The sequence below is a fragment of the Lonchura striata genome, chromosome 4, assembly GCF_046129695.1.
Source record: "Lonchura striata isolate bLonStr1 chromosome 4, bLonStr1.mat, whole genome shotgun sequence".
Classification (NCBI taxonomy): Eukaryota; Metazoa; Chordata; class Aves; order Passeriformes; family Estrildidae; genus Lonchura; species Lonchura striata.
In genome coordinates, this window is record NC_134606.1 from 17504567 (window position 1) to 17526263 (window position 21697).

At 36.1% G+C, this 21697-nt stretch overlaps 1 protein-coding gene and 1 long non-coding RNA gene across 2 annotated transcripts in view; both read left to right on the forward strand.

Moving 5' to 3' along the window:
• Positions 1-573, forward strand: part of LOC144246129 (cytosolic beta-glucosidase-like) — a 32539-nt gene extending 31966 nt beyond the window's left edge. Inside the window, 1 exon segment of the mRNA XM_077782578.1 lies at positions 563-573. Coding sequence (XP_077638704.1) covers positions 563-573 — 11 coding nt within the window.
• Positions 574-9901: 9328 nt separating this feature from the next.
• The window catches only part of LOC110484030 (uncharacterized), a 105117-nt gene continuing 93321 nt past the window's right edge, over positions 9902-21697 (forward strand). The window contains exon 1 of the long non-coding RNA XR_002467681.1: positions 9902-9956. This is a non-coding gene — a long non-coding RNA (uncharacterized LOC110484030). The remainder of the gene's footprint in view (positions 9957-21697) is intronic.

Genomic DNA, 21697 nt, shown 5'->3' on the forward strand with positions numbered 1-21697 from the left:
GCCCATCTGGATGACATAATATATTGTAGAAGATATAAATAAACAAGTCACCTTGGGATTTGTTATTTAATTTTTTTTATGCTGGCTATAAAGAGTAGGAGCCTTAGTGTTTTCCTATTACCTTTGTGCTTGATATCTGTTTTACTATTTGAAATGACACACCAGTGTTATAGCAGCTTTTGAACTCCAAAATTATCTTTCAGATGCTAGCAGTAAGGCTTTCCTGGCATGCATCTACTCCTGGCAAGGAGTCGTGTGGTGACTGCCAGTACCAAGGGGTTAAGGAGCAGTGACAATAAGCAGATGCTAATGTAGGAAAGATATTTTAGTCTTCTCATTAAAATAAGTCATTTCACTGTCTTCATGGATATTTGCACAGTTTTGCTTTTCCATTGTTAGTCATAAAAGGTCACTTCATGGAAAATTAAGTTAATAGGGTCAGTGCAATTTGATGAAAACTAGTTTTAGTTTGTAGCTTAGAAAAGATAGAGGGTAATGCATCTGATTTTATGGCCTTTCTTACATCTGTTCTGAATAAAACTTTTGCTCTTTCTTGTTCTAGGATACATATAATAACCCTATAATTTACATCACTGAGAATGGGTTTTTACAAAATGACCCTGCTCTACTTGATGCCAGTCAATGATGGGAATATTTCAGACTGATTTTACAGAAAATTTTAAAAGTCAACATTAAAATTATGAAAGATCAGTGGTGTAAACCTAATACAGTTTTATTCTGTGCTTATTTGCATTCAGCAATGGCCAATGATTCTTGAAGCTAAAACTTATGTAAATCAGAGTAAAATTATTTGATTAAAAAAAATGTTTAGCTGAAAGGAAAACAAGTAGTTTTAATCTTGGTGTGGAAGAAAAGAAAAGGTTCTTCATACATACATTGTTCCTAAACTTGTTTTGTGAAGTCAAAGTTCTTCATTAAGCAGAGCAACCACGTTAAAAAGTGCTTATCATTCATACTTCTTATTGCACAGGATACAAAGTTGAGTGCACCTAAAAATCTGACCATTGCATCTCATTATATCCTTACAGAATACAATCTCCCACCCACAGTGAGATCTGTGTAACAACTAATTAATGTACACAGCCATTAAGTCATTATAACTCACCTTCTGCCTTTGTGTCAAGGTGGTCAAAACTGTTCAACTCTGGCAAAGCTCTGTTTTTATGCTCCACCTATAGTTTTTGTATTGGCCCAGTTTCCAACATTCTGGAAATTCCTTCCTTACTTCTCTTCTTTTGGTAGTATTCTCTATAATAATTTACCGGAAGTAGATCTTCTCACTATGTAGCAAGTGAAATGCATTTTAAAATGTCAGCTCATTTAGATAACAGCTAGTATCCCTTTGTATTTGTCCAAAGTGATCACAGTCATGAAAGTAATATCATAGTTCAAAAATTTTTTGTGGCCACTTTTATATTGTTATGCTTAATTTTTACTTTTTCTGTTTGAATTCTTTATTTTATCCTTACTTTTATTAAAAAACTGTTTTTGTTAAAAAACTGTTTCACTTAAAAGCTGTTTTTCTATCTTCTTACTTTTAATTTTTGCACTTTTGCAAAAATCCATGCCAATTACCTATTTTTTTACAATTAAATAGAAGAAGCACAGGACCTTTTTCCAGCACTGGAACCAATTGATAGGTTTTCTTTCTATTTGAAGCAGACTGGTCATCTATCAGCTCTCTTTGGAGAGCATCTCCTGGGCTGTTCCATATCTGACCCCAAGCTATGTCTAGAAACTAATTGGCATTGGACAGCAGTTTTTCAAGGAGTTCTGTTTGCTTTTAGGTTTGTAGAAAAGATATCTGGATTTGACGTTCTCTGAAGATGCAAAGAAATGAAGAAAGACAGAATTCTCACTGTTCAATGAAGTTGAATTCATTTACCAAATCTAAATATTTTAGAATGTACAATGACTTTTCCTGAAGTAAATATTTAGGGTAGGTCTGATGAATCCCACTGCAATGCATTTGTTGACACAGTTCTCTTTATGCATAATAACAAATGAATGGGACTAGCTTGGAGCTTGATGCTTGTTGGAAGACACCAAGAGTTAAGAAAAATTTACCTTTACCATTTTTTCAGCCCAAAAATTCTTTTAAATGTGTATATTGTCAGAGTCTAATCAGTGCAACCTTACCCAGGTTTAGTTACATATGCAGGTTGACATTAAGTTTATAATTTTCTCCAGTAAAATAGCATGGTGGAATGCTGGCTGAAATGGATCCCTCTGTACAAAGATCATATAGCTCTTAAACCCATCAGCTGTAGGCACTCCATGAAGAAATGTCAGTAACATTACCCCATGTGACTTTGTGCCCACCACTCTGGGTAAACAGTTTGTCAAGGCCACTCCACATGTAATGACCCACGAATGAACAGCCCATTTCAAGTTTTCAGCTCAGACTGATGCAAAGCAGGATACTTAAAGATGTTCACTTTATTCAGTGCTTAAATGCTTAACCATTTATTAAGTGTTACATGAAGCATAACAGTTTAATTGGTCTGCATACAGTGTCTGCTCTATGATAATTCCTTATATTTTGAGCTAAATTTTGAAATTATTACTACAGACTCATTCATGTAAGGGTCTTTGAGTCATGACAGGAGAATGTGAGGATTCTGCTGTGGCATTTAAACATCTACTTCCTTTTTTGACTAACTAAGAAATAAACATACTTGACTACAAAGCAGAGTGTATCTACAGTTTGTTACTGAAGTTGTTATTAGGAATATTTTAGTATGTTGTAATTAGATTGATAGTATCACCATTAAATCAATTAATTTTTTTTAAATTAAAAACCTTCCTAGCTTTTAAGATACATATTTACACTGGTTATCTTAATTTTGTCATCCAAAATTTTCAAAATAATAAGGATCTTCCATTTTCAAGGTCTTGTGTTTTGAAAAGAGTTATGCTCTAGTACTCTGAAAATCAGAACACTTCAGTGCCTCTTGAGCTACATGTCCCAAATTCCTAAAATTTTTGCTGTCATTAGGACCATTTAAATGATACGATTTTGGAGGGCAGGAGCAGTCCTGATTTGGTATATCAACACTGTCAGAGAAAACTGAGATTTTTATCTTTTAGTTAGTTAAGAAGATCAGAATGAGCAATGAAAATAAGAACTAGGAAATAGAGAGCAGCATGCAGCTACTATAAATTATATCATTGCTATTATAAATGTGTACAACTGCTGCCATGTTGCTTCTGAATATATGAATAGATAAAAACATCAATATTTTAAGAAATGTGGATATACATATTTAGCACCTCAACAGAGCCATAAGCATGCATGGTGCTTTACAGATAAATGAAAATGATGTCTTCTTACCCCAAGGAACTGAAAATCTAATTTAGATACAATGCATGAAGAGATGATGAACAAAAAGCTGGATGAGAGGTAAAAAGAGAACATGGGTCAGAGTAGTCAAACGCTTTTTACTACAATTGCTTTCTTAATTTTATGTAATGTATGTTAAGGATGAATCTAGGCCAAAGATCAACGCTGCCAAAAAGAAAAAAAATGTATTTGAAAGTACTTAGTTTTGAAAAGTGAAGCCTTCTAAGAAAGATAATGTAGTTCTGTAAAGTCTGTGGAGGAGAGCAGTGCAAATATGGGTAAACTATTGCCAGCTGATGGAGAAGAGCAATGAAGGTAGTCCACAGTCTGGCTGGTAAAAGATTACTAATAATGCTGACTGGGAGGAAAAAAATGAATTAAATTAATTTTATGTTGCAGAGTGCTGCAAGAAGTAGGTCCTGGAAGTTAGTAGAAATAGAAAGCAAGGAAATTGAGGATGATGTGATGTGATATGAGCAGAGGCAAATAAGAGGGAGATGAGCAAGAATAAATGTGAACAAGCAGGACTAGATTTGGAAGTAAATAGGAAACATACGAACATTTAATTTGGAATCAGCTAGAAGGTCAGCAGTAAAAGATTCAGGGCAAATAGGAGAAATGATTGTGAGGAGAAAAGGATGGGTAAAGCTTAAAATTCAAACGGTGTTAATTTTCTCCTTAAATATGCTTGAATGAAGCAGAAGAGAAAATGAGATACAGAGAATGCTGACTGCAAAGGGAAGGGCAGAGCAGAACTAGAACTGACAGTGAGCAAGGTGGTGCAGTTAAGATTTAAAAAATTGAACTTTAAGTTAAATGCAGTCCCTTCTGGATAGCTTTTTGTGTCCTTTTTCCCTCAGACTTCTAAGAATTGTTATAAAGCCTTTTATTTATTGCTGTCACTTTACACTCCAACCTTGCTCTCATGAATGAACCATTTAGTCTGTGTTGTAGATATGTACAAGCCTGCTTTTGCTGCATTCCCTTGCACATAAAACAGTGAGGGTATAATGCAATACTCTAGTCCATGAAAATATGATTTATTGTTAAATTAAATATGGATGTCATAATGTGAGCCCCTTGGGTCAACTATAAGCTTGAATGTTATTGAAAGAGCTGCAGCAGCAGCTCTGTTTCTTCATTGCTGCTGACAAAAATGCCTCTACAAATAGAATACAACAATGCAGACATATTAAGGAGTTTCTGAGATGTGCTGTCCCTAGCATAACATTGCCATGTGACATTTTCAAGAACTATAAATACATTGACTATATTATAGTGTAAAAGTTAAGAAGCTTTGCAGTAGTCACTGCAGAAATATTAAAATCAAGCTGAATTTGTTGTGAATACCATGAGGGATTAAAAGCATTTAAAAACTCAAACCAACACAAACAAAATAAACAACTGAGAAATTCCTAAAATAATAAAGATATAACTGGGATAGTGCAATATTTTTATCAGTATTTAGTGTCATTTAAAAGGTCCAGAAGAAGCGAGTATGATTCCATAAATTCTAGTTAAATGCCAGTATTATAAGTCTCCATTGTAACAACAGCAGATATAATTTCTTAGAAAAAGTATCTGAGACTGGTTAGACAAGAAGTTGCAGATACCACTTTGTAGTAATATTTGCTGATTATTCAAAGTTTATGCATAATTTTTTCCATATTAATCCTTTAATCTGAATGGTTTAACCTGTGAAAATGAGCTTTTTTTTTTAACTCTTAATCACCAGTTTTGCAGTGTAAAATTATGAAAGAACATTTTCTTTCTCCAAAATGTCCTGTCATCTGCCTTCAAAATTACCTTCAGTAAAAAAAACCCCTCAGTTTTGAGCTTGTGAACTCATGTTGGGAAAGTTTCTACTGGGATTAGGGTAATAGAAGCCTGGCCAGCACAACAACAGAAGAGGATCTCTGCAACAAAGATATGTGAGTGAATTTCTTCATTGCCACTGTCTTGATTTTGATTGAAAAAACCCCAAAATTAAAAGACAGATTTATGTATTAGCTGCTAGATATCTCTGGATTGATTAGCTTGCCCCGAGGGAAAGGACTGTAATACACAGGAGCTTTGTGTGCATGTTAGAAAGAGGATAGCTAGGCTGAGTGGTGCAGCAGTTTGTTCACGTTTTGGGGAACTGGGATGTAGCCAGTATTTCACATCCTCACACAGTACCTGGGATGTGCTTTGATTCAGAAGTAACCAGCCCCGCAGTGAACTGTTGGTTTTCAAAAGCATTAGCAACTGCAGAGCAAGAATAGCTCCTGCTCTGTAGAGCAGAGATACAGCCTAGGAGGCTTTAGTTCCCTCAGAGAGGATAACCTAAGTAATTAGGCACTGTGGATGTTGTACTACTGCTAGATAGCTCATGATTAACTCCCTGCTAGAAACCTCTTCAAAGGATCAGTTTTGTTACAGAAATACTATTTTCCCTGCTTAGCAGTACTACCAGATTGTTGAAGTAAAATTCAGGAGTTTTCAGTTTTCCTGCTGTTTGCCTTAGTTGTGCAAGCAAAAACTGGGGATCTCAACAGCTAACCAGTTTCTAATCTCCAAATCACACCTAGGTGGCCATAAAGTTAGAGGCAATTATTGCTCACTGGCACTTTAGAGAGTTCCTGCAGGAAATTATTTTTACATCTACAATGTAATCCCTACATCAGAAGTAGTTTTTTGATTCTGTTTTTTGGAGTTTTTTATTGTACAAGATGAAAGACAATGACAACTCTGCTGGAAAAAAAAATTCACTAATAAAAAGGATTTTGGCCTTTATGATGAATAAACAGTCTTTCATGAAAATTGTGAATTTAAATTTATCAGATGTGGATATCACATAACATCATTGAGTTTGATATCAGTTCTAAGCCACATGCTTCATATGGAGTTACCTTTCAGAAGCAAATGTACTGAATCCACAGAGGCACATCATTAAAAAATGCTGTGGTAGTGTTTTGTCTTTGAGACAGCTTTTTATTTATATCTCCAATTTTTTAAGATAATACAGCTTTTAAAACTCAGGCCCCTTAACTACATTCTAAATGCTTTCTTAGGATTATATACAGGATCACTATTAGCAAAAACTAAGTTAATATGTCATACAGTTTGCCTAAGCTTTTCCACATAGACATATATCTTTCCTGTAAGTGAGAGATAAGTTCCATTTATTAGACTAAACATTTGTATTTAGATATCTATCACTTCTTAGTCACTGATTTATATTCCAGAAAAAGAGATTTTTCTTTTAATATATGACAGGAAACCTGTTTCTTCTTAGGGCAGAACATATTACCAAAAAAATTATGAAAATTTGTTCAAAGGGTATTCCAAAATTTGAGAGAAAGCTATTAAATGTTGTAGTGATGGTACAACTTTTATCCCAAGATGCTCATATGTTTCTGAACATACATCCATGGGATGTATTAATGCTCTGCTTCTCATCTGGTCAAGTGTCTGTTGTTGACCATTTAAATAGATAGACCTGTGAAATGATCATCCTTATGTTCATTTGACAATAACTGATGAATAGATCTCTTCCAAGACACATTTTTATAACTGCAAATAAAAGATAAACTTAGTTAGGATCTACTGTGTTAAAAAACAACAACTGTGTTTTGAAGTGCTTGGGTTGGTAGCTAATATATTACTATCCAGCTTCCAAGCTAGTTATTTTTCATTATGTTTCTGTGATAATAATAGCTCATCATTTGATTTCATGGGAGTTATTGTCATTCTAAAGGGCTACAAATGATATAAATGCATCTGTACAGGGAATATTACAATGTCAAATGAAGTAGTGTCATTGCAGATTTATGTATATGCTGCCACAATGTCAATATAAAAGGAAAGAAAACATTGATCAATAGATCACAGTATCAGAAGTGATTGGATATAATGCAAACAATGCATTACCTCTTATACAGTCATGTTAAATTAAAATACAACTTTCAGGCTATGAAAACAGTGCATTGGATTTGAACTCATGTGTGCCTGGTTGTTAAAAGCCACTGCAATTTTTACTGAGTAAGTATATGCCCTTTTATGCATTAACACATACGTTCAATATGACCTACTTTATAATTGCTGTGGGAGTTTGCCTTTGCATTTTTTGAGAGTTCTCTGTTCAGATTCTCAACCATAGCATTGCATTAGCTTATTTGCATTGAATCAATTTTGCTAAGGGTTCTCACATTTTTATATGAAGAAGTACTTAGCTTTGTTACACAGGGAATGAAATATCTTGATATAAATGTTAAACTAGGGAAATTGAGGTAGCACAAGTTCAGTGTAATTTAGCTAAGGTCAAATAGCAGATGGGAAAATAACAGGAATAGTACCTGGATTTTTCTGCTGTCCTGTTCTGGCTCTGTATGTGCAATGTCATATTCCTGCTGCAGACATTTTGAAATAAACATTCATATCAGAGGATATGAATATGTACCTGAATGCATGGTTTGCATCTTTCAAAAACTCTAATGGGAAAGTCATCTGGTGAACTTGTATAGTAGCTGTAAATTAAAAACAAAATGTTACTATTTTAAACATATTAAGGACACTTATCCCTATTGAAGCAAGTCTGATGTTTGAAAAGAAGATTCTTGAGGAGTTAATAATTCTATTACATGGTGGAATCATTTGCCCAGAAATAAAGATGGATTATTATATTTTTTGGAAATAAAAAATCAAATTATCAAATAGTAAAATAAGTGCAAAGCATTTTACCTCTATAAAAATGCTGTATCTATCTAGATATAACACAATTTAGAATATATAAGTTGGAAAGCAATCCACAGCTTTTACTTCTTCATGCTAGAATAACAGAAGACCAGCTACATGAAGTTTCTTAGCATTCCCTAACAATTTATTTTCAGAAAAAAAGGAAAGATAAGAAAATTCTTGAAAGAATAATCAATTTTATCATGTTCATGATAAATGTGTAAAAATTTACTTTTACATTTTTACATTTTGTTTTCTTACAATAATGAAACACTTAAGTATATTTCCTTGTTATTCCCTGAAAGAAGGAATCATCTATTGTTACTATTTTACTTTGTAAATGTAACACCTGCAAGTAAAGATCTTCCTAATATTTATAGTAATTCTGTTTTCTATTTCCAAATTGTGCATTCTGGAACATTTTCACAGTGTAGCAGTGACTTGGAAGCACGAGAATGTAGGGCTTTTGTAACAGTCTTAAATTAGAGAGAAAATCTGGAGGGAGTTGGACTTGTATGGCAAGTATTTGCTAGTGTTAGGCTCAAGGGATTAATTGTCAGTCAAACAGGAAAAAATTCCTCTGCAATGGCTGTTTGCAAAACAAGGAAAGAATGTCTGCAAAGGTTCCTTCTCTTGCATCTCACACCATGTCTCCTCTGTTTCAGTATTTAAGAAGCCTTTAAGAAACTTCCATGTTAGTCTTCCTTTCTTATTCCCTCAGTAACACCATTGGATTAGGCCTAACAAGTCTTGAATTCCTAGAAACACTTGCTGTCTTTGCAGCTAAAGTGTAATTTCTTTATTGATGTTCTTTCTGTTGCCTAAGTTGTTGGTATGGAATAATAAAGTTATATGGACAGCTGCTATGAGAACTTTAGTAAAGGGCTTAAGCAACAAAGAAAAGCTTTGATTTTTCAGAATCAACTGTATGTGCCTTAGGTGTTTCAATGTTTCTATAAATAAGTCAGAAACCAACAACAGTATTACAGTAGTTTGCACTCTTCTCCCTTGGAAGTATAAGAAATTATATGAAGCATAATTTTGCAAAGACAGTTCAAAAACATGTTTTTATATACTGTGAATGTCACCCTTGCTCCAAGCATGATGCAAGAACAGACGAGAGACCAAATTGTCAGACGAAAAAAGAAGCTTTAATAGAAAGGATTCTTCAGGTTATATAGACCAATAGGATACATTCTACTTGATTGGCTAGTTAATAAAAACATCTTTCTCACACACCGTCCTTGAGAAGAACAGAAAAACAAGGTGGAAAAACACTACCTGCAGATTGTTTATACTAACAAGTATCACATTCTTACAACTCCCTAAAAATTCTCACAAGCCACTGTGAGAAGCAATTGCCATTTCTCTCTCCCTGACCCGGCTGGCATCCACACTGTGTATCCTTTATAATGGATTCTTACTGATTACTCGGATGAGTTTTGTAAAAAGTGGCAAACCATTGTTTGTGTTACTGCAGATACAGGGTCACTGAAGAGCTCAGGCAGTATATTTATGCCTGGACTAATACCTTCACTGTAGTATTCAGGATCATGCTGCAACAACTGGAGCTGTCATGCACTTTTCAAGTTTATTCTTCAGTCACCATGCATTGTAAAAACCAAATCTACAGATCCTGAAGGAATGAATAAGCATGGCTGAATAAAGAGCCAGAGACAAATGCTTGCAGAAGGGTGGAAGAGAGTGCTTGTGGCTTCTGCAGCTTCTGAAAGTCATTCAAAAGCTCTCTCTTGGACTTGCATGTCTTTTATATCTGCAACTCAGACTGTTGCCTGTGATCTCACCAGCCAGCTTTATGCTTCTCTGGCAGTCTTTTCCTTATGAGCTACCCCAGCAGTGAGGAGCAGCTGGATGCGTAAGTAAACAGCCTCCAGGTTCTACATCCTGTTCTTAACTCAGCACCTTTATAAGCTTCTAAAAAGCATCTTTCACTAAGAAATGCAATTTGCAGAGATTGGGACAAAAGCTTTAGTGTCCCCTGTCAGGTGGTGGCTTTACAGTGTGGTCATTAACTTCTATACTGGACCTGCATTCTGAGACTTCAGTAATCCAGTGTTTTTTTAACATAGGTTACAACATCGATTAGGGCCATGGAATCCCCTTCCCATTTATATTCTTTTGTGCATTTTTTCTGTTCCTATTTGCTATCATGGCACTTCTCTTTTTTTTTTTTTTTTTCCCTTTTTCTTTTCCCTGCTTGCCTTATCCCCATTAATCCTGTGTTTTCCAGCAGGCAGATGCTGATTTTTCTCATCCATGTGTAATCCAAATGAAATTTTCATTTTCCATATTTTATAGTCTACTGCTGTTCACCTTTTTAAACACAGGCAATAGCAGTCCAAGGGAGAAGAATTCACTAACCTCCTGGGGAAACTAAAAATGATCATAGTCTAGCAAGTCAGTCTTTAAATGTCCTTTGCCCATTCCACCCTCCCCTCTGCTTCTCTTTAAGTATTTAAATCTGCCCCCTACCAGTCAGACTTCCTCACCAGATGGTGCCTTCTGACTAGCTCTGCCTTTCTTCAGAGGATGAATAAGTACAGCAAAGAGCATAAGGAACTGGTGAGACAGCTACTGGAATATTTCATCAGTGCTAGTGTCCACTTCTTTAAAAGGACAGTGAAAAATGGCAGAGAGCTCAGGAAGGAGCTGCAAAAATGATTTGAGGGCTGGAGAAAATGTCTTACTGGGGGACTCTAAAAGAGCTCAATCTGTCTACCTTATCAACAAGAAGATTGAGAGGTGACTTGATTACAGTGTACAGGTACCTTCCTGGGAAAAATATACTAGCTACCAAAGAGCTCTTTAATCTGGTGAAGAAAAGCATAAAAAGAGCCAATTTCAAATGAGAAATCAGACAAATTTTTTAATCTGTGCAAGCAATTAAATATTGGCACAGATTACCAGGAGGTCTGGATTCTGCACCTCTTGCCTTCACATCAGTGCTCAGTGTAGTCTGGAAGATACACCTTAGTCAAATATGAGTTTTGGATATATAGCAGGGAAGCTATTGAAATTTAAGAGCCTATGATTCACTGAAGATAAACCTAGATGACCTTATGATCTCTTGATCTTTAATTCTATAAATACAGGAGTGCTGTCTGCAACAACTGTTCATGAATCATTAAAAGAAATCTAGTACGAGGTGTATTCTGGCCATATTAGGCACTGATTTTGTGGAAGTAGATTTGCATAAATAATTATTTTATTAGCCTAAAGACAAAGTTAAAACAAACAAACAAATAAATAAAAATGAACTAATTGATCCAGAGTATATGATTGCAATATTTAGGTAATTTTAAGCCATTGTAATTTTTGAAGTCAGGACAATTTGGAAATATATACCTAATTTTGTAAAGAAAAGTCAAATGTTTATTTGGGGATATTTTAAATTTGAATATTTATATTTTCCCAAAAATATTTCAATTTTTTTTCTAGCTGCCCTCCTTCTGCCATAATTGCATTTACGGTATGCTTATTTTCAATGAGAAAACCACCTGAAGGTTCTTCCAGAGACACAGGGAAACATATTCCATACTATTACTAGCTCAATGGTTGTTCTTACTTGTTCTCCTCTCTGAGAATGATTCTCATTTATGCAGGCAGTGATAGGGTTTTAAATGATGTAATCATATATTGGTGCAAAATGGTAATGGCTTTATCTTTAAAGATAAAGCTTTTCTTAAAGGTTAATTATATTCCACAAATTGTTTTAAAAGTAGAATGTTAATATTATTGTAAGACTCCAACTTGGAAGGCAATTTCCCAATCTAATATATATTGTTTAATCTCAATATTCTTCCTTATTTTCTTCCCATTGCTACTGTTTCCAAGTGCTAGGTATTTTTTTTCTTTTGTGTTTATTCATACACCTGTAGGTATCTGTTTCCTCTCCTCCAGCAAAATATCACTTAGTCAGGCCATGCATTTTTATATTCTCTTGGTCTTAACTCAAAATTTATTTTTCATCTCTTGATATCTTTTGCTTTTCTTTCAGCTTCATTCAATTTCTCACTTTCTCTCCAAACAAATCATACCCAGAACATAAGACTGTACTAATAACAAGTGTTACAGCTTGGTGGCTGATCTGACAGGTAATACATGTTTCAAGTAAACTCTGATGATATTTTAGCCAAGGAAAAGGCAAGGAGCAGTTTCAGAGCTAAGACTGGAAAAGTAACAGAGGAAGAAAGATCAATCCCATGTAGAAGGCAGAGTTGTATGTAGCATGGCTTAGTGGCTGAAGCAGGAAAAGAGAAGCTCCCAAGAGTGTAGCCAAGACAGGTGAGATGGAAAGGAGAAGTAAGGAGGACAAGGTGCCAGCAATGAGCCTTAGCTGGAACCTAAGTTAGAAATTCTGCTCTAGCCATCATGAGATATTGGGTACAGAAACTTTATGAGGTTTTTTTTACATGGCACTCAGGAGATGTATTCTCACACTTCATATGTTTTATTTGTTTTATCTCATGTCTTTTCACCCCCTGTATAGCAGTAAGCAGCACCCATCATCATCCTCTCCACCTAAACTGCTGTAACTCTGCTCTTCTGGTTTTACAGTATTTGGATAATACTTACCTCTTCACATTGGCCAAAAAAAGAATCCCACATTCAGTCTAAACCTCCACCCCTGTTGGGTCATGGGCACTCATGATTCAGCCTGCATGTTCCCCCCCAAGCACATTTTTGCACGTCATAGACTATCCCATAGAATTTTAGAACAATTCTAGAAGTTCATCCTAGACAAGTAGAAAGCAAGGACATACCACAAAGGTAGAAAATCTACCACAAAGGTAGATTCCCTTTCCTTGTAACTTTATATTGTACCCAATATAAGCTGAGCAGGGAAAGCCCTTAAGTTAGAGATCAGAGTCCATAATTGAATGCCCCTAATAATATGAATTTTTCTGATGTGGCAGCTTGATCATAATAGTATGTGGGGAGTGATGGTTTATTTGTTTCTATGGTATCAGGTTTTGTGGGTTTTTTTGTAAATCAGCTGTAAGCAAAAGCTCAAATGTGTGTGTGCCTCTTCACTGGCAGTCAGCCTGAGCCTTTTGCCAGAGCTCATGCCTGTTTACCATTTATTCTGAGTTAAGTGACAGAATAATACACTCAGTATATTCTGTGCATGGTCTGTAACTGGAGGTGGCAGTATTCTGCTACATCCTTTCCATAGTCAGTTTTAGTAATGGAAAGTCCATTTTAACTCAGTCCTAATCTATGTTTTTAAATAAGTAAATTGTGTGCATCTGTATGATAGTTGTAATAGAGAAGATTAATATGATATGAAAAATGTCTTTACTTAAACAAAAATGTTTTCCAGAGCCCTAGTTTTATTCATTTATAAGCAATGTTTATAAATTACATCCAAAACATACAGTGGGATAGCATCAGTTCTGTGTGCAACAAAAACAAATCAGATAACAGCAGGGACATCCCTCTTTGTCACAGATAGCTGGAATGTGGCTATGCTGCATGGCTGCAATAGTTATGCAAAATATTTCAGATTTAAAAAAGCAAGCTGAACACTGTGAAACCAACCTCTTGCTTTAGCCTCCTACGAGTAATAACTGCAGCCTTGCTGAAGAGATTATATTTTTTACTTTCCAAGGGTGAAAAGTAGTTCACTTTGTGGAGCAGTGAACACTTGCCTTGTTCTGCAGAATTTCATGAAATTTGAGAGATTTTAGCAAAGCACTGGAGTGGCTGGAAATGAGCTGAAGAAGACAGTTTGCTATAGCATCCTACTCCCTTGCACTGGTCCCAGCTGCAAAAATGACACTATATTTGTATTGATTTTTTTAACAGCCAGACCACTGTATGTACCTGAATCTGTAAAACAACAGAGTATTGATCTATTACAGAAAATGATCTATTTACATTATTTATTCTCTACTAGTCTGGGGTGCAGAGAGACATCTATTTGCTAGTATAGCCTGGCATATCTGCACTACAGCCACTAGTTTTCACCATCTGTGTGTAAATTTAAAGCAACGCTTCTCCTTAAGATAACCTAATATTGCTTTAATCTTCCACCATACATTGCCATATATATATATAGTATATATATATATCTGTCTGTGTGTCTGTGTAGGCATCTGAAACCAACAGACTTGGATATTTTTTCCCAACTAGTGATTTGTTTAACCGGTTTGCACTGTAACTCCAAAATTATTTCATTTAAAAGGACACTGTGAATGTTAATTAAAAAGATTCATTAGGGTTTAATAATTCCTTAGAGGCTTTAACCACAACTCTGTTTCCATACCAAAAAAGCTTTTCTTCTTGTCTTAATTCATCTATTTTGGGGAAGCCAGTGCATGTGCTGCTGGACTTTTAATTGTATTTCTCCTCTGTACCTAGCTTATTTTAAGAAAAAAAGTATATGTTTGATTGATGATGAGAAAAAATTGCACTCAAACTCAGAAGTTTATTTTACAATGAGAAATTGGAAATTGGAACTGAAATTGAGCCTTTTTGTTAGTACCTGATTAGAGTGTTGTTTGTGTAGTGTCAGTTAGATCTCTAAGCATGTTATGGTAAATCTGCCCTTCTGTTAAACAAGTTCAAACTTGGAGTCACCATTAAATGGAATCTGTATTGCTGGGACAAATTTTTCTAATTTACCTAATTGTGTATTTGACACTTTTGTGAGTAGTATTGTTAGACAGGGACCACAGATTACGCTGAGTTGGAAGGATCATTGAGTCCAACTCCCAACCTTGCACAGTGTCAGCTCCAGGAGTCACACCAAGAACATCCAGATGCTTCTTGAACTCTCTCAGGCTTGGTACTGTGACAACTTCCCTGGGGAATCTTTTCCATACATCCAACCTGAATCTCCCCTGACACAACTTCAGGCCGTTCCCTTGGGTCCTGTCACTGGTCACCAGGAAGAAGAGAACAATGTCTGTCCCTTCTCTTCCCCTTGTTAGGAAGTTGTAGAATGCAATTAGTTTCTCTCAGTCCCCTCTTCTCCAGGCTGAAAACACAAAGTGACCTCAGCTGCTCCTCGTATTCCCCTTCACCACCTTTGTTGCCCTCTTCTGGACACTAACAGCTTCATGTCTTTCTTATATTGCAGTGACCAGAACTACAAGAATTTTTGTCTGAAGATGACTGAAAATACCACATAGATAAAATTCTATATTCCAGAATCTGTAAGAGATTTACTTGAATGTCAATGTGACCAAAACCTAATTATATATGAAAATACCTCCATTGAATAGGAGGTTCTGCGTTCCTTCATTGTTCACAAAAAGGAATTAGTGTTTGGAATCTCACTGGATGTACAGAAAACCCCTTTAGATGTTTTTTGATAGTATTTCCTGATAGTTTCTGGATATTTCCATACAGAGAAATATAATTCAAGTATTTAGACTTTCATAAAGTGTAAAAAATTTTATGTCATACATCTGTGTTAGCAGCTCAGACTGCCACTTATATTACTAGAATTTTGATTACCTTTCTTTGGTCTTTCTCTTGAGCTCTTTTTTTTTGTTTATGATCTTGAAATCTAAGCCTAAATCTAATCTAATTCCATTGTTCAGGTCAATTTTTTCCCCTTTGTGTTTCTGTAAAATTTTCTAACTCAGTACAGGTATGAGTCACAGTCATACACATGATATTAAATTAATGTTCTTTTTTATTCTCTGGATTATTAAACATCTATTTAAATCCATACATATCATTTGCCTGTACATGCTATTTGCATGATTGAATGTTTTTTGGTAGTGAGACAGATTCTATATATTGTAATATGTCGATTCCAGAACTTTTCAGTAAAGTGTATTTCACAGTTCTCATTTTGTGGTCTATGAGGAATCTTATTTTTTGAATAAGTATTGATTGCATAGTACAAATATACAAGCCCATAAAAGAAATAAAAGTTTATTTTATTCAGAAAGAATAAACATGGTTGATGATGAACAAGAGCATGAATGGCAAACCAATAGGAAAAAGGTACCCCCAACATGTATAACTTAGTAATTGTCCTCATTCTAAAATTAGGTAAGTGCAAATGTTTATGTGCAATGATTTCTGTAAAATCAATATGAAAACCAAGATTTGACATTTTCATTTTAATTATGGGACACTTTTTATGGGTTTCTTGTCCTCACAAATTTCTGTGAGTATACAATGCAGTATTGCCATCTGTATTGGTAAGGAATAGCCAATATCTCCTTAAAAAGACCCTAAAGGGACAAGAAGAAACCAGCAGTAAAAAGTATTCTCAGCAAATACCATATACTAGCATTTTGATTATTATACTAAAGTAACACTAGGCAAGGGAGATATAACCTCTCAGATTAAATAGCTAATGCAGATGAACTTGGGTCCAATGTTTGTTAATAGTAACATCTTAAAAGCTGGGAAAATTTCTGTAGACAGGCAGGCAGGGAGAGCAGGTGTTTTTTTACAGAATAATGGCAATCAGGTTCTCATGGTGGGACAGTTCCTACACTGTCTCTCATAAATTAACCCTCCATGCTGGTGTTCATTAATGGACATGTCAAGAGTTTTGGTTTGAGTATTTTTTTCACAACTGTAAGCTCTACTATTGATTTCTGCACAGTCAGAGCTTGAGGTCAATCTCTTTACCCATGCTAGATAAAGGGCAGCTACATACCTGTTCTGAATATTCATGATCCTGGCCATTAATGGCCATATCTGGACCACTTTCCAGTTAAGACTTGGAGAAGATAAAACCTGCAGAGTTATGATAAACAGTTATGATAAACAGATTTATTACATTACATCTAGGGGTTCCCTCCATTATTTCCATTATTAATATGCCAAGTAGTTAGTTGATAATGTTTGCTTTAACATTTACAAATCTTCTTGCTCTGCAGATTTTAGTGCTATAAAGCTGTCACTTTCAGAACAACCCTTTAAAAATGCTGTTCTTGGGAAATTTTCACTATTTTTCACTACATGTCTTGACTGATCTTCAGTGTTTAACTTCACAGTGCAAATTTAATATGAAAGGAAAAATAGAGGAAAGTGGAAAATACTCAGCAGTACCACTGTTTGAAATCTCTGAGCAATCACCAGTAGACTTCTGGTATTTCATAGCCACAAAGGAGAGATCAGCTGGTTGCTGAATGAACTAACATGATGATTTAAATCTGACTCAATGTGCTTAAAATGGCCTAACATTTACTCAGTACCACCAATTACAAAACTCCTTCTTACCTGTCTAGATGCACTTGCTGTCTGTCAGATAAGTAATTTATTCAACTGTTTTCATTCCGATGAAGCTATATAGCTGCATAAAATGGAATAAAACTGATATTTTTTCTGCCAATCTTATACAGTGACTGTTGCAATTTGTAAAATAAAACATTCCCTGTATCTACCATCACAGAAATGGAAGAATTGACAGATGTAGCCCCTGAGAAGACATGCCTACTCTATGTGTTTATCAGGTTCAAAATTCACCTCTGTTCTTTTATCCGTTTGGGGGGAAGTAGATAGAGATAGCAGCTTTGCTTCAGCCTGGAAAGCAACATTCCCATGTTACAGCTAGCTACAGCTGTACATTTTTGGATGAAAATATTTAGAAATTACTGTATAATACATTGCAATAGAAAATCTTATATCATGTTCATGAAGATAGAAACAGTACTCCCACAGAGATAAAGTATATCGCCATGGTATAAAGTAAATATTTTGATAGTGTTACAAATATTCATGGTGTCAAAGTTTTTTACTATAATGGTTTAAAAGTATACTTTATTTTAAACAAATAAACTCTTCTACATTTTTCAGATTCAGTCTCAAAATACTTTAGCATACACATATGGTAAATTTGCTGATTTATAAAGGAGGTAGGGAATTGCCTTTAGGAACAAGTTTTATAAGAAACAGAACAGGAGCTAATACCAAAGGAGAATAAAGGTCAGAGCAAGTTCAGTCCATTGCAAAAGAATTTTGATAAAATTAGGAAGAGGAAATGGAAGATCAATGATGGAGGCAAGAGTATTTTAGAAGGAAGTGTTTGGAAGAAGATAGAACCGAAGGAATAGTCAGGATAACCATGAGGCATGTGCATAAACTGGTGATAAGGAGCACAGCTGCCATAAAGAAAGTTGCACATTCATCCTTAGGCATGCAGCATCTAAGGGAGCCATGAGCAGTCCAGCAAGACACTGCAGAAGCAAGGCTACAGGCAGAAGATCAAATCTAAGAGTCATTAATATTGGGAAATAAGTGGGTCCAGGACAGCTGGCAAAGACATCCAGACAGTGACTGGGAAGAAGGACAAGGGAATAATGACAGAGCCTTGAGAGCTGCCAGCAGAGACAGGGAAGAAATAAAGGATCTATGAGCACTAACTCGCTAATGCTGTCAGCCAGATGAAGAAACAGTGAGTTGGTGCCACATAAACCTAAGGGTGGGAGTTTCTTATGGAGTAGTAGGTGCCCTATGGTGTCAAAGGTAACAGAGCTATCAAGGAAGAATGAGCACAGAGAAATGACCCTACAAGAAATAGGCACTTAATGTGAAGTATGACAAGACAAATTAGATATTTGGCAGTCTACCTAAAGCAACTCCTTCAACTACTGTGACCACCTACATTGGCAGAGTAATTAGAAGATCTTCCAAACAAAGTGATAAATGGCTTGGTAGAGGCAGGGAGATCTATTCCTATTTATAATGTGCCTGTCATCATAGTATCCATGGCAGATATCACAGATCTGGCAGCCAGTCAAAGGAAGATAGTCTCTATCCAGTAGTGGAATATTTCTTCTGTTATGGTTAGATGTGTTTGGTATAAAAGCATATCCCAAATAAGTAAAATTTTATCAAAGACAACAAAGCAGAGAAGGTTTGTCTATAGTGATATACTGTGTACATCTTCAGGATAGAAGGCAATCATTCTTTGAAGCTGAAATAATAGCTTTTACAGAAATTTTTAATGTTCCATTTCTTGAAGAAATAAAAAATGAGATTACTTGATTAGCCAATACAGACAAAAGTTAGTGCAGAATGTAACAAGTAGTGTTAGAAAATCCTGCTTAGAAATAATGAACTCCTAATGTGTTTTTCTAATCAAAGTGTCAGCAGGAAATTCGCTGTATTTGGAGATCATTCCAAAGCCAGCAATGTATCCAAAGTTCACTGTGGATATGATTTTTGTGTCTCATTTTTGAATTAGATTTGCTTTTGCCCCTCCCTTTTAATAGTTTAAAGTTAAAAGCAGTACAAACAAGAGAGGATAAATGCTTATCACATCTGTTCCAGCTTCCTTGGATCAACAGACATTCCTGTCAGTCTCATTTATGTTTCCATGCAAGAGGCTTTTGAACAGAGGTTTGATATGTAGAAGTTTTTTCCCTCAGAATTCAGGCACACCATAAATCAAACAGACCACTTGTTTCCCTGTCTACTCTATTGAGCACAGACAGGAGTGTACCGTAGGTTCCTCAATGGCTTATTTTCTAATAAAAGCATAATGTTGTGCAGTTCACATGTTACAGCAGGATTTTTGTTGGTTTTAACCAGGAAATATTTTTCTGTCACAAAACCTGAGCCATATTTCCACTATTGAATCCACATAAATGTAGCAGCTGTGGCCTCAGTGGTGTTTTTAGGGACAAATTTTGTTCTGTTTCTCCCTTTGCCTTGTGGGAGCAACATCCTCTATTCTTCAGAGATGGGTTTTTTCTCTTATATTTATTTAAAAAAATTAAGCATATATATAATAAGTGACTTGCAGGCTTATATTTCTAGGAATATGGAAGAAATAAGCAGTTTAGATTTGGTTTATCTTCTTAGTTAAACCAGTCAAAATAATTCCAGATCTCTTCTCTTAATTTTTACTTAGTTTTGATTATCCAGATTATGTGAGCATTTTAATGTTTCTTGCAATTTCTCTTAATACTTTTTCCAAGAAAATCTCCAAGCAGCTATGCAGGCAATTGTGCCTTGATAATTTTTGTTACTCTTGTCTCACATCCTCCAACATATTTCTGTAGATAGACAAATTCAAGTATGGCCAAGACTCTGACATGATACAGGGAAGTGCAATACAGTCTGCTATAAAGGAAATAACAAAGACCTGAACAATTGCCTTACTTATCTAATATAATCTGCACCACAACATTTGTGACATAGAGAGGTCAAAGAATAATGTGGTTATAGTAATTTGTTTCATGGCATATGCATATTACTTAAAAACAATTTGATATTAGAGTTTGTGTGGGGGCTAAATCATGCAGGCTGCTTGTCTACTGTGCTGCAGAATGTAACTGGGATTGGTGTGTGGCCTTACACTTAATATAGACACAGTGCACTTCAGATAGGGATATAAGAAAGTTTCTCATGTTTAGAAGAAATTGTAAAAAGTTCCACTTTAAAAATTCTAAATTATCTGCTTAGCTTGAATTTCACAACATTAAGCCATCACCCAAATTAGGCTTCCAAATGTCTTGAAAAAATTGTAGCTGAGAAGAGAAAGAAACACTGTCTTGTACTCATTAGCTTATAGGAGAGATGGAAGGATGCCACACAGATTGGTTTTAACAGATAAAGCTGAAGGAAAGGGACAGAAGCTGTGTTGGGTTTGTGTGGGCAGGTTTTGGTAGTGGGGAGGCTATTGGGGTGATTTCTGTGCTAAGTTGCCAGAGGCTTCTCCCACATCCCACAGAGCCAAAGCCAGCCAGCTCCAGGATGGACCTGCTGCTGGGCAAGGCTGAGCCCATTGGAGTGATAGTTAGTAATGCTTCTGTGGCAACATATTTAAGAAGGAAAAATGTTATTGTGCAGATGTAATTGCAGCCAGAGAAGAGTGGGCTGAGAATATGTGAGAGGAACTCTGCAGACACCAAAGGTCAGTGGAAGAAGGGAAGAGGTGCTCTAGGCACCAGAGCTGGGACTCTGCTGCAGCCCATGATACAAACCCATGGTGCAGCCCATGATGAAGCAGCTGTGCCCCTGCAGCCCGTGGAGGACCACAGGTACGCAGAGCTGTGGAGGAGGTCTGTGCCAGGGCAGATGGATGCTCAAGAGAGGGCTCTGAGGCCCTGGGAAACCTGTGCTGGAGCAGGGTCCTGGCCAGGACCTGCAGAACCATGAAGAGAGGAGCCCATGCTGGAGCAGTTTCCTGGCAGGACTTGTGATCCTTTTGGGGACCCATACTGGAGCAGGCTGTGCCTGAAGGACTGCACCCTGTGGAAGAATGACCCATGCTGCAGCAGTTTGTGGAGACCTGTTGCCTGTGAGAGGGACTCAGGCTACAGGAGTTTGTGGAGAACTGTTGTCTCCCGTAGGAGGGACCCCACTCTAGAGCAGAGGACTCCTCTGAGCAGCAGCAGGAACAAGGTGTGTGAAGGTTCAATGAGGGGAAGGTGTTTTTAAGATTTATTTTACTTCTCATTATCCTGCTCTGACTTTGTTAGTAATAAATTCAATTAATATCCTGAAGTTGAGTCTGGTTTACTCATAATGGTACTTTAATTGGTGAGTGATCTCTTCCTGTCCTTATCTCTACCCATGACTCCTTCATTGTACGTTCTCTTCCCTGCTCAGCTCCAGAGGAGAATGATGGAGTGGCTTTGGTGGGTGCCTGGCATCCAGCCAGGGTCAACCCAC